Source organism: Ophidiomyces ophidiicola (genome assembly GCF_022830035.1).
Source record: "Ophidiomyces ophidiicola strain CBS 122913 chromosome Unknown scaffold_52, whole genome shotgun sequence".
Lineage (NCBI taxonomy): Eukaryota > Fungi > Ascomycota > Eurotiomycetes > Onygenales > Onygenaceae > Ophidiomyces > Ophidiomyces ophidiicola.
In genome coordinates, this window is record NW_026054692.1 from 1 (window position 1) to 12345 (window position 12345).

A 12345-nucleotide genomic window follows, 5' to 3' on the forward strand; every position below is an offset into this window, starting at 1 on the left:
TTTTTTTTTTTTTTTTTTTTTTTTTTTTTTTTTTTTTTTTTTTTTTTTTTTTTTTTTTTTTTTTTTTTTTTTTTTTTTTTTTTTTTTTTTTTTTTTTTTTTTTTTTTTTTTTTTTTTTTTTTTTTTTATTTTTTTTTTTTTTTTTTTTTTTTTTTTTTTTTTTTTTTTTTTTTTGTTTTGTTTTTTTTTTTTTTTTTTTTTTTTTTTTTTTTTTTGTTTACTGTCATTTCCTTCGTTCATTTTAGCTCCATGATGTAACATAATCCACGAACCCACTTCCAAATGCAGAATGTATAAGAATATTAGCACTACTCTTGCCGTCAAGTTTGGACGGTATGCACACCGTATGTACAAGAAAACAAATTTATCGAATTGCAGATAAATTGTAGAAGACGCCAAAAGACAAAGGAAATAATAAGAACTATGGCAACGCTATCCACCCGGGGAAACGTCGACTCCAAAGCACTGGTGTGTTTAAAAATAAATTATCAAAAAAAAAAAAAAAAAAAAGCCTGAAAGAGTAGAGAAAATAAACTAAAAGAGTAGAGAAAATAAACTAGGAAATATTAGACTCGTAGGGCTCTCCTCCATCAGAGTCGTCGTCACGCAAGCCCGCCGTTCTAACACACGTGCGTCTAGAAATATTAGAACTAAAATAAATGGGCAGAAATAGGGAAAGGACGGAATGAATGGCAAGCGACGGATCTAACGTGGATAATCGTAAAGAAAAGGTATCGTTGATGGCGTTTGGGAAGGCGAGAAGTAGGAAGCAAGCGCAGCAGTTTGAAAGATACTCAACTCGCTAGAACCGGAAATATTTGGAGCATGGTAGAGTTGTTTATATGTTCGGAAATCAGGGAGGAGCGATTCATTTCACCACCAATGCACCAAAGACATCATCTTCAGGGTTAGACGTTCCGTTACTCCCTATAATGCCAGGCCTCTTTTTTTTACCTCTCTTCTTTGTCACGACGACTTCTCCCCAATGTTTTGGCATAGTACTGATATCGGTAATCTGTATTGATCCGGCATCGCGCCACGCTACATACTTCAACCCTCCAATTTCTCCGGGAATAGGCGAGATAGATCGGTTGATTCTTTCTCGTACGGGCTGAATGGGAGACATGGTATTTTGTGTTTTGGAGGGCGAGGCCGACATCGGTGTACTTGACCGTTCGTTGCTGGGGACTCGGGAGGACGAAGCTGTTGCACTCGTGGCGGTGCTACGGGGAGGAGGGGCAAGGGTTTGCGAATGATGTGCCCAGATATCAATGACCGAACTAAAGTTCCAAATTAGTTTTGAGACAAGCAACGACTTTGGAAAGGAACATCGTACTCCGATGCGCGTTGACATATGGTATCTAAGGCATCTCTCTCACGTTTTAGGTCCTCCGGATCCGGGCCCTGCGGCTGGGTATTGGAGGTGCCGTAGTTGTACCCTGATTGATATGCTTCATCGTCCAATAGCTGTGCAGATTCAGACTAGATTGTAGGGCCCGGTTAGTAGGGTAGAACCAGACACTCCGCCACTACAGGAAGCAAAAATGGGGGCGTGAACACACGTCATGACTCTCCGGCCTTGAGACACCCAAGCAGGATGCGCAAATGCCCATCGAAGGCGGTTTGAAAAGTAATGGGCCAAATAGAGGGGCTGTATAAATAGTTCGAAGGCGAGAATAAGAGGGAGTCGATTATGAAAAGAAAGAGGTTTGAGAGATTGTTGATCAAGGAAATACCCGGTGGCGGGGGTTAAAGAGGCAGCGAGCCCGAATGATCACCCATGGAGATGCCCCAGGCGAGACCATCCGATCGCTTTTGCAAATCGAGAACGAACAATCGCAGATCGACCAGCCGTGGGGTGACGCTGGTGAGAGACACGGGAGGCTGGAAAGGTATCATTAGGGAGATTGAATTGTCATCGCAAGCCAGGGGCGGGGTGGCCAATCACAGGCCTGCAATCCTCTGCCAGGGTTCCTCATTTTGGTGTCAACAACCAGAATGAAATCATCGATTATCAAGAAACCAACTCTCACTCTCACATGACGCCCATCGCTCAGGTTCGATATGTTTGATCTTCCGAATGCAAAACGGTATGTCCAGTCTAGGTCCATCCCCAGCAACAGCTGGCCCAGATACACGCCCACCTGTCTAACGACACCCTCACAGCGTTTGCCGGGCAGACCTCGAATCCCTCCGTTCATCGCGCTCTCCATCTCCGATCACAATAGAAACAGCGAAATACGCCGCGAATGCCCTAAAAAATGTCTATGCGTCACTGGACATCCTACACCCAGAGAGTAACAGCGCAGTGCCTGCGCCGTTGAATAGAGACGATGAGGAAGAACAGGAATTTGAATTCAGGCTTTTCCGCTCGAAGACCTCAGACGAACAGTCAAGTAAAATAGATACGGGAGGTGACGGTGTCGAGCAAGTCACCAAGAGACGCCCGGCTCTACAGAAATTGAAAATCAGGCTTCGTTCGCCCTCTCCCGCCGCCGCGGGGGAAGGAGGATTTGTCGTCCCTTTTAGGGGCTGGGATTACTATTTCTCCAACCCTGAGGCGATTTTACATACATTTCCTAGCAGCAATAAACAACCAGTACATAGTGTACCGGGTTGTAAATCAAAGGACCTGCAAGACTCGACGATCAAACGGCAATTCCTGGAGGCTGCCGTGACTTCGGAAGAAGTCCTTGCGGCGGCTAAATCTACTACTTGGGTACTCTCTCCGCTCTTTTACTATTTACCGTAGGTGGTTAACTCTCTAGTAGCCTGGATGCAATCTTCCATGGCGCGTGATACACCTTCCTGCTCGCAGTTCCGCTGCCGTCCTTCCTGTGTCTGGATGTTGTGATCCAATAGTAGCCCTAGGTTCGCTAGGAAAAACTAAGAAGAAAAAGCCAGGCAAGAAAAGACGAATAGTTCTTCGCAAACGTGTCGTCGCTAAAGTCGCGGCTGAAGTGGCTGATAAAGAGAAGAGAACGAGACGCAACCGAGAGAAGAAGATCAAACGCAGGCAAAAAGAGCGGGAGAAAAAGGCGGCCCTACAAATATCTATCAATGGTAATGCTTCTAGTGAAGCCGTGGATGACGAGCCATGATACCAGCGCATATCGATCCAAATGAAAAAATCTTAGCATAATGCAATATCTACATACATGCATGCTATTACCTAGGCTAACAACAAGTAGTCGAGGGAAGTTGCAATAAGCATGGCCATTTCCTCCTCTAAATTCCATGGGTCATCTGTGGAACACTGAACCCATTCTCCCATTCCCAAGACCTAATGGCTACCATAGCTAACAATAACAAAAAGGCAAAAAGGCCCTGAGAGCTTGGTGCAGCGGGCAGTGCAACGCAAATATGAGAGGGAAGTATGCAATTCGCAACTCGAAATAAAGAAAGCAAACAGTCAGAGAAAATATACATTTTCAAAAAGGGTATCGGGAAGAAAATCAGGAGCATGACCTTGAGGGTTTCGCTTGCTAGAGTGCTATAGCCAAGTTCCACATTCTATCTCTTATTTGGGAGCAGCAGTTTCTGCTGGAGCTTTATTCTCGGGCACAGCAGCAGGCTGTGCGGTCTCCTCTACCACGGGAGCGGGTGCTGCTGGTTCTGTGATCACAGGTGCTTCTGCAGGCTTTGCATCGGGAGCCGGCGTGGGCTCTGCTGGTGCTGATGGGACATCAGCTGGAGCAGCTTATGGAGATTATTAGCCGAGCGTTCACAGTGGTGGATATCGCAGTGCATATTACATACGCTGAGGAGGAGCAACAACCGGTGCAGCAGCCGGCGTCGGCTCTGGGGCTTTCGCTACTGCGGGTTCTGTAGGCACTTCAGTTGTTGCGGGTTGCGCAGGGGGCTGGGTTGCCGGAGCAGGCTCAGAAGCCACAGCTGGAGTTGCCTCTGGAGCAGCAGCAGGTTGTGGAGCAGGACTAGCTCCCTCCGCGGGTGCAGGAGTTGTGGTGGGAGGGACTGGTGCTACGGGGGTGGTTTCTGGTGCAGCATGAGGAGGAGCCGTAGCTGAGGGCTCAGTCGCTGGCTGTGTGGTGTTTGTCCCGGCTGGAGCATTCTCAGCGGGTTGCGCGGGTGCCGCATCTTGTCCAGTATTCTTCTTCTTGCGTGCGAAGAATTTCTTGATGCCCTTTTTGAGCTGATCAAGCGCATCAGTGGCTGTGTAAATATTAGCAGAACACACTCGAGCTATCAAGCTATATAACGAACTATAGGGTGGGTTGTGAGGGCACTTACGGACACCTGGCATCTTGGATGAATTGGTGAGAAGTCGTTGCTGGAGTAAATAGGGGGTAGAGCAGACTGGGGGGGATAAAGTTTCAACCGGGATGGTGGCGGGTATGCAAACGGCGAAGCTGAATACGATGCAACGCTTGACAGACAGGCCGGATGTGGGCGCCAGGCACAGAACGGGAGATGCTGGGAGTTGTTGACGTTGTTGATTTCGCGCGGCGACACGCTGAAACCCAAGACGGCAGTTGCGGCTGACCGTGCACGGACCACCGCGAGAGAGTTGTGGGGAAAGCGCGCTAGGCCGCGCCGGGAGATCACGTGGAAGGGAGGAACCTTAACCCGGTCCGACTCAACGCCGACAAACGCGTTATGCATACAGCAGTTATTGATGAATTCAACAGCAACATAACCGCGCGTGTCTCCTTCCTCTAAATATGGCCACCCCTTGGAATATTCGTGGCTCAGGCTCTCAGTTGTTCTACCAGGACAAAAAGTCCGCCCAGTATGCAGCCTTACTAGAAATCTCCGCCCTCCCTCACCCTGATCGGTCCATCCTTGCCTTTTTTATTAATGAGTCTGTTGATCCGGAGGAGGCTGGCCGTTACTTTTTACGAGTGACATCGTCTGAGAATAAATTGGCCTCTACGAGCAAACTGCAGGAGTTTCTTTCTAAATGGAAGATTTTGACTGAGAAATGTGAGTTTAGCATTGTCGGTTTCGGATGATTGATTGTCTAATGCTGCATCCAGTTCGCCCAGTAGAATCGAATTCACTCTCTGAAGAAACTAAATCCATCATTTATAGTCGCGATGGAGGGCGCTGTTGTGCGACCGACGTGAGTTTCACCTCCACCGCCGACAGGGATGCAACATTCGCCCATGTTGTTTCTCCATTTGTATTTGAAGATCAAGAGCTATCGGATGGCGTATGTATCATCCTCTAGCAATATGGACTCGGCTAATCTTTCTTTAAGACTACTTTGTGTGATATGCTTGAGGTTTTCATAGGCGAAACATCTCTAAAGCAATCCCGTTCACTTCTCTCACCTGTTTCTGCTGATCTGCACTGCAACATCTTTCTATTACACAGAGAAGCCTTCAGTGATTTCAAACAGGGTCAAATTACCTTCAAACCTAGTTACATGGATGAGAACAAGGACCCTGCCCTGCAACAAGCTGTCGGTAACTCTTCTTGTTATCATCAAATTTATCTAATTTATGTCGCAGTACTTTATTCACGATAGAGTGCCTAACCCAAAACGCCCCAACCGACATCACCTAAGTTCGACCAAGACGTTAGAGAATAGAACACCCGAGAAGTCCTTAATAATAAGCAAGGATTTACTTGACTTGAACAGGCGCTTTTCTCACCCAATAGAATGGATTGGCATAGGAAAATTTATAAACACATCGTCTGATGGTCCACGTAGTGAGTTCTCTTACTATAATTGCTATAACTTCATACATGTACCTAACCCCTCCTAGAAGCCCCGCCCTGCTTCGGCTCTACCTATCTAGCTTCACTACTCCGCCCTATTCGAACATTATGGACCTGTCTGCCCTGTTGTTTTCGTGCCTTTGTTTATGATAAGCTTGTATTAATTGGCCTGCGTTTATACGGCCCGACTCTTTCTATGACAGTCTACAGGTTGCCATTCAACCTCTACTTGCGCAGGGGATCCCCTAGGTTTGCAGAAAAATTTGCAACGGAAGCGAATACTCTGTCCATGGTCAAGGAATTTACCAGTATTCCAGCACCTCAAGCTTTAGATGTTTTGCATACCTCCCAATTTTCATATTTACTTATGACTCGAGTCGCAGGCCGTCCTATCGGCCCAAGCATATCATTCATGACTGACGATCAAATAAAGCAAGTTGTTTGCGATTTAAAACAATACGTATCTGAGCTGAGGCAGATACCAAATCCATATAAGGAGTTCAAAATATGCAACTCAAAAGGGGGAGGAATCCTAGATTGGCGTATACCTGACAGCCAGCGAGAGGAACTACGGTTCAAAACAGAAGCGGATTTTAATAAGTATCTTACTGATCCTTTCTGGGATGACATACGTCGTCAAGCTGCTATATCCCATAATATTCAACACGACATTGTTTTTACTCATGGTGATCTGAATATGCGAAACATTCTTGCCGAGAATGGCCGAGTGTCCGGTATTATTGATTGGGAAAATGCTGGATGGTATCCAGAATATTGGGAGTATACCAAAGCACATTACACTGTGCGTAGTGTCATACACTGGCTTGCAGATGTTGTTGACAGAGTTTTTGAAGGCTATCGCGATGAGCTGATTGTGGAAAATATGTTATCGGACCTACTTGGCCCTTTCTAAGCTTGGGAATTCATATGGAAATATAGCACAACGTGTCTGACCCATGTTATTATTCTAATCAATCAACTTTAAAAATTTTTGTTGGAATCAATGGCCACTATTTTTGCTGCCCTCACCCGATACCAAGCCAGGCAGCCATGCTCTCGTTGATTCATTTAGTTACCATCAGGTGACGGATTGACGACTTTGGCGACACCAGACCCCCGCTCAACCACATCTTTGTGAACCTCTGCATCAGATACCAGGCTCTCTTGCAATTCCTGGAGTGGCTTGGTAAGCACAATTACCCCAGCATTTTGTAACGCCACCAAAGCATCTAGCACCCAGGTTCGACAATCAAACGGCTCGCCAGTATTGGGCGAAGGAGTACCGTCAGCGGGCAGTGAGTCGAGAATATCGCGACAGGTTTTCTGACTTTCCTGATTAAGGTGACCCACGTTGTGCGCTAGAACTAAGCTCATCGAAAACGGGACATTCCCGCTGTTCTTCTTTTCGGGTTTCCAGCCGCCCTCTCGATTTGTAGCATGCCAGACTTCTCCGTAGGGAGTAGAGGAGGGGATAAAAATACCCCAGTGGAACCCTGGCAGGGCTCCGCGGCTGCTCAGGATGACGTAGACTGAGTTGTTGTGGTACTGTGCGGCGATAGCTTCTTTGGATGGAAGAGACATGATTGCGTTTTGATTTTTGATAGTATAGCAAGAAGGCAGAGAGATGCAAAGAGAATGTTGGCCTAGAACGCAAGGCTAGCTATGTATGAACATACACAGATTGCGGCTCTGCTCTTATGATGCTCGTTGCCCGCCTTTCACCCCTGTAAGTCTGAACGCGTAACTACGCGCTGGGCCTATGTCAGCGCAAGACGTGGCAGGCGGGGTAACAGAAAATGTCAGTTTTCCGTTGGTAGCCATGCATTTGCATATACGAGCTTCCCTTGTCCTCTTTATTACTTGATCGGGCTACAGGGCGTAGCACGGCTGATAACCCAAAACCAAATGTGCATCGGCGTCTCTACGACTTCTCGAGAAGCGGTTGGTTTCCACTAGATATGTTTACAGTGAGCGCTGAGCCTGTTTCTTTTCTTGCGAGACCAGTCATTCTTTTCGGGACACGCGTGACATGATTCATTATCCCGAGCGAGCATAATGTGGTTGCTTGGTTCTACATATCATGCGGGACAAGCGGGCATTTTTTGACATGGGGTCTCGCTCTTTTCGGGGGCTATTTGGTGAGTGGCCACTCTTCCGAGAAAAAGTAATTTTTGCGTTGGAAATGCCATTTTTCAGCTGCATAAAGCTGTTGGCCACTCCCAATTCTCAAATCTTCGATACTTATCGGAACGGATGTTAATTTCATACGCCGTACATTATCAAGCAGCAATAGCCGGAAAATTGCCTGCTCCAGCTTCTCATCATGGCTTCGAGTCGCTTCTTTATTCTTTCAAATCCCCGTTCAACGTCCAATTTATTCATCCGGATTTTAAATCTCAAGGAGCAGCCCAACGTTGCCAAGCACGAACAGAACGGATATTTCTTCCTCAAGGCGTCTTTTTTGGCCAAAAGTCTGGGTACTTCAGAGAAAAATATTCGGGAATGGACCGAAACGGAGCGATCGGCAATGCGTCAGGCTTACCAGGACGCATTCAATGACATGGAGGAATATCTATGCGAAGCGGAAAATAACGGGAAAATTGCGGTTGTTAAAGAGCACTGCTATATGGTGTTAGACCCCGCATTTCGCTCAAAGTTCCATTTTGGACTGGATGGTGCGACCGAGAATGGATGGACTTTGGATTTGCCGGCGAAATACGGCGGCAACCCAATCAAGTCAGAGGGAAACATCACATTACTCCCTGATGCATTTCTCGACACATGGAATCCAATCATCCTAATCAGACACCCTGCTCTGATGTTCCCGTCATTTTGCAGAGCAATGTCCGACCTCTTCCATATTAACTTTAAGAATTTGGATATTTCTTTGAAAAGGGAGCTGAATCTAGCCCTGAGTCTGACCTGTGCACGTGTCATATATGACTGGTATGCAAAGCGCTTGGGAAAGATTGACGGTGGGAAATATCAGGGAGAATCATGGCCGATAGTTGTGGATTCCGACGATGTGATCAACCGCCCTGAACTTATGATAAAATTGGCTGATATGATCGGACTGGATCGAGATTCTTTGCAATTTACGTGGGAGAAAGAACAGACCGAAAACAATGGACATCCTATCTCTACAGCGAGAGAAATAATGCTATCCACATTGTTGTCCTCGACCGGGATTATCAGCAGCAGGGCTGCTACAGACATAGACATCGATATTGAAGCGAATAAATGGCGAGAGGAATTTGGTGAGGAAGCTGGGAAGTATCTAGAGGATTGTGTGAAAGCCGCAATGCCTGATTATGAGTTTTTGAAGGATAAGAGGCTAAAATAATGCCCGCCATGAGATTGGGATGCCAGAGAAACACTCTTCTCTACGGGGGATGCCATGTAGATATATGGAGCTTTGATTGGAGCTCTAACTGGTCTTAAATGGAACAAAGTTGCCGTGTAGGTCTGGATCACACCCGGTACCTTAGTAGACCCATGGTGCTACTACGGCCCGTTCCCGAACCCAAATAGCGATCAACTTAAAAGTTGGTTCATACTCATTCCATGTTTTCAAAAACAGTCATAAAGCGGCCAAAAAGGCGACGTCTCCATAGCGCAGGCGTTCAAGACATTCTTCCAGTGGACAGAATTGTCTTCACACTGGCAAAATGGCAATTGGGAAATATCAAATTTGGATTCTATGCGTAGCAAGTGAACACAGTGGTGGTGTAACTAGCTTATGCCGCCTTGAATGGATGGCCATTATTGGCCTTAGTATCATTTGTTGGGGTTCCTAAGCACCAGTGAAAATAATTGATTAAAAGAAGAGAATAGTAGCACATTCAACATTGTCACGACATTTATTGGGGTAAGTACTATTGAGAAAAGAGTGCAGGTGTAGAATTTGAGCCTCGATTGACTAAAACTAGCCAGCAGAAACCCTAAGCCCTAATAAGCCCACTCTTAGCACCGTTAACGTCACACCCATCAAGCCAGACACGAACGCTCTCCGCTGCCATTGTGAGTCGTCGTCGTTTTGTGTGGAGATTTGGTGGCCAACATACGGCCCCAGCCGTTCTGAACACACTGCAGCTCCGTACCAGTATCCATTACAACACGCATGCTTCAATCCACTTACCCAATGAAGAATCTAAAGATAAAGCGCTATATAGAAAAAGAGGCGGAGGAGGGGGGGAAGTAGAGGGGATTGTAGTACGTTTTATATGCACCAGCTCAGGCTTTGCTAGCACTTGGGGTTCAAAGCGAGCTCTCTCCAGTCGCTCTTCTCCCTACATAATCTCAAAATGTTCTGATCAAACTCAAGAGTATGATGGAGGGAGCGGACTTTCTGGCTTGTGAAATGCTTTCCTGGATTTATTTGGGGGCGTGTCACCTTGTCCTCCTCAACCACCCAGACTAGGGCTAACCTAAGTCGCATTCCAGATCTTCGCGATAAATTCAAAAGACAAATACCGTTAAATAGTTTAACGTTGTACGGTGCACAATAGCCTCGGATACTCACATTCATTGTATACCAGAGAAATGCAAGCCTATTTCTTTGACCGCGCATTCCTCACTATGTCGGATTTGTATCACCATGTACGGAGTACGGTGATTGCATAACACTGCATGTTATATGTATGTAGCCGAAAAGGAATAGATACATGCCTGGATGCCTCATAACTCTTTGGCAACCAACATAACGTCTACTTGAAAAAGGCTCATAGAATGGAATAGAATTAGATATTAAATTTTGACTAGTTATTCATTCTCTCATCATGATAACAAAGGAAATGACAAAGACACTGGAATACGCTCCAAATCCTAGAACAAACCCCTCAACTATTACAGTTTGCGTCAGGCCATTCTCTCTACATTTTGCACGCAGACAGCGGGGCATCCTCGTAGTTCACTTGAATCCTGCCTAGCTGCTCAGCTTGTCCGTTCGTCAATTCGTTCATCGATCTCTTCGCGATATTGAAGCCGGCATTGGCATGGTCGACCGCCGTTACATGAATTGATTTGCCGTTGTACGTCACTTTGTAGCATTTACCACAGTTGGGGCTGTTCCACTGTGGGACGGTGAAGACGCCTCCAATATGAGGGAAGTTAGGCAGGCTGCCGGCTGTCTTGTAGCCCTTGGTGATCAGGCCGTTGGGTCCGTCAGAGCAAGCAACATGGGAGAGATCGAGGCCGGCATTATCATATCGTGTATCGTAGCTGAGTGTGACGGATGCTGCCACTGCAGCAGCGGAGGTGAGAGGAACGAAAATGGCAGTGGCCATACCGGCAAGGATTGAGGTCTTCATATTGATTTGTTTTGATTGACGCTCTGGATATTGGTGACTGCAAAATAAATATGAGAAAGCTGTGAGGACGGGAATTTGACTGAGGTGGTCTAGTCTGGAGGGAATATTGGGACTTGATGCTATTCAGTTGAGGGCAACTGAGGTTTATATACCCCAAGGACCTGAAAGTATGGCCGGATATGGGCGGTCAGATTTCCGAGAGCACACGATCGCAAGCAGTACAAAGCCATCGTATGGAGCAATATTCTGGAACAGTACATGCAACGCCAGCCAAAGATCAGCTTGAAGTCACCCAAGCCCATGTACTTTTCCAGCTCGTGCAACCGTACGATGGCATGGCAAAACGCATCTTGAAGTTCAAGGCCCTCGTATCCAGTTGGGCGACACCATCTCACCTACCTGAGGGACTTTCCCAAGTGGACGATGTTGGCTACGCCATAGCGGGTATTTCTAAAAATAAAAATAGAAAAGCGTGGAGGGTAACTCTCATCAGGGAAAAAAGGCGAGTTCAGGGAATGTATGTCTCAGATATTCAATCACCTTGATCATCTGCTCCCATTGCCGTGCGGAGGCAGGTTGGCAGATTCTGAGACAAGTGCAATCAGCTTCACGCCTCGGTCCGAGTTGGCCGCTATCCTGGATGTGGGAGAGTTCAGAGAGGAGCGATTTGCAGATCCTTGCGTTCAGGGCAAAAGGAGCGTAAATATTATTGCCACAAAGAACGCATAACCTGCTCCAAATCGCCAGCAATTTGCTTTAGGCAATTCCTGATTTCCGGTCACTACTAACGATGCAGTTAGATGCGACGCTGATCCGTGGTCCTCGTTGACCGGTGCGAAAAGCAGCGATCCGTCTTTGATAGCATGCGCTAGGCGCGTTTTTGCACTTCCAGGATCAAGGCCTGTCCACCGTCTGCGGACATCCGTTGGGCCCCTCATGTCTCAAACCTATGTGCAGCGACGGCGAGACCTAGAAAAACCGCTCCGACGAGAGGCTGCGTTTCCCACGAGAAACCAATCGACGCCGTTCCAGTGACGCAAACTCCGTAGTTAGCGGCTGCTGGGAGAAATGCCAACCAAGGCCCGTGCAGGGAAGTGCGATTCGTAATTCCATCTCACAATGCAATGGTGTAGGAGGTATGCAGTACGGAGTACAAGATGCCGATTCTTGTGATCTGAGGCCTGCACTTGACGGATGTCTCTATCAGCGGAAACAAATTGTCAAAGTGCTAGTGGATGACGACCCCGTCTGGGCTGCGAACGGTGTCAACGGAGAGAGGTTATGTTTAGCAACATGTTTCGGAAGTTCGTGCGAAAGCCACTTCCGCCCGCGTTGCGTTGCTGGAACAGTT

The 12345-nt window shown here is 46.9% G+C and overlaps 7 protein-coding genes across 7 annotated transcripts; 3 read left to right on the forward strand and 4 right to left on the reverse strand.

The window, feature by feature from the left end:
• Positions 1 to 868: 868 nt before the first annotated feature.
• Positions 869 to 1613, reverse strand: LOZ57_006706 (uncharacterized protein; the record flags this gene model as incomplete). Its single annotated transcript, XM_049255721.1, has 3 exons — positions 869 to 1280; positions 1337 to 1482; positions 1563 to 1613. The coding sequence occupies 3 exons, from the start codon at positions 1611 to 1613 to the stop codon at positions 869 to 871; spliced, it is 609 nt and encodes a 202-aa protein (XP_049105280.1).
• A 451-nt stretch (positions 1614 to 2064) lies between these two features.
• LOZ57_006707 (uncharacterized protein) lies at positions 2065 to 3101 on the forward strand (the record flags this gene model as incomplete). The annotated part of the gene is made up of 3 exons (XM_049255722.1): positions 2065 to 2090; positions 2167 to 2719; positions 2772 to 3101. The coding sequence occupies 3 exons, from the start codon at positions 2065 to 2067 to the stop codon at positions 3099 to 3101; spliced, it is 909 nt and encodes a 302-aa protein (XP_049105281.1).
• Positions 3102 to 3520: 419 nt separating this feature from the next.
• On the reverse strand, positions 3521 to 4264 carry LOZ57_006708 (uncharacterized protein; the record flags this gene model as incomplete). The annotated part of the gene is made up of 3 exons (XM_049255723.1): positions 3521 to 3699; positions 3760 to 4173; positions 4252 to 4264. 3 exons carry the CDS (start codon positions 4262 to 4264, stop codon positions 3521 to 3523), a joined length of 606 nt encoding a protein of 201 aa, XP_049105282.1.
• Positions 4265 to 4682: 418 nt separating this feature from the next.
• On the forward strand, positions 4683 to 6598 carry LOZ57_006709 (uncharacterized protein; the record flags this gene model as incomplete). Its single annotated transcript, XM_049255724.1, has 5 exons — positions 4683 to 4944; positions 4998 to 5173; positions 5222 to 5425; positions 5475 to 5676; positions 5733 to 6598. The coding sequence occupies 5 exons, from the start codon at positions 4683 to 4685 to the stop codon at positions 6596 to 6598; spliced, it is 1710 nt and encodes a 569-aa protein (XP_049105283.1).
• Positions 6599 to 6753: 155 nt separating this feature from the next.
• LOZ57_006710 (uncharacterized protein) lies at positions 6754 to 7266 on the reverse strand (the record flags this gene model as incomplete). The annotated part of the gene is made up of 1 exon (XM_049255725.1): positions 6754 to 7266. One exon carries the CDS (start codon positions 7264 to 7266, stop codon positions 6754 to 6756), a length of 513 nt encoding a protein of 170 aa, XP_049105284.1.
• Positions 7267 to 8008: 742 nt separating this feature from the next.
• Positions 8009 to 9028, forward strand: LOZ57_006711 (uncharacterized protein; the record flags this gene model as incomplete). The annotated part of the gene is made up of 1 exon (XM_049255726.1): positions 8009 to 9028. One exon carries the CDS (start codon positions 8009 to 8011, stop codon positions 9026 to 9028), a length of 1020 nt encoding a protein of 339 aa, XP_049105285.1.
• Positions 9029 to 10556: 1528 nt separating this feature from the next.
• LOZ57_006712 (uncharacterized protein) lies at positions 10557 to 10994 on the reverse strand (the record flags this gene model as incomplete). The annotated part of the gene is made up of 1 exon (XM_049255727.1): positions 10557 to 10994. One exon carries the CDS (start codon positions 10992 to 10994, stop codon positions 10557 to 10559), a length of 438 nt encoding a protein of 145 aa, XP_049105286.1.
• Between the last annotated feature and the right edge of the window lie 1351 nt (positions 10995 to 12345).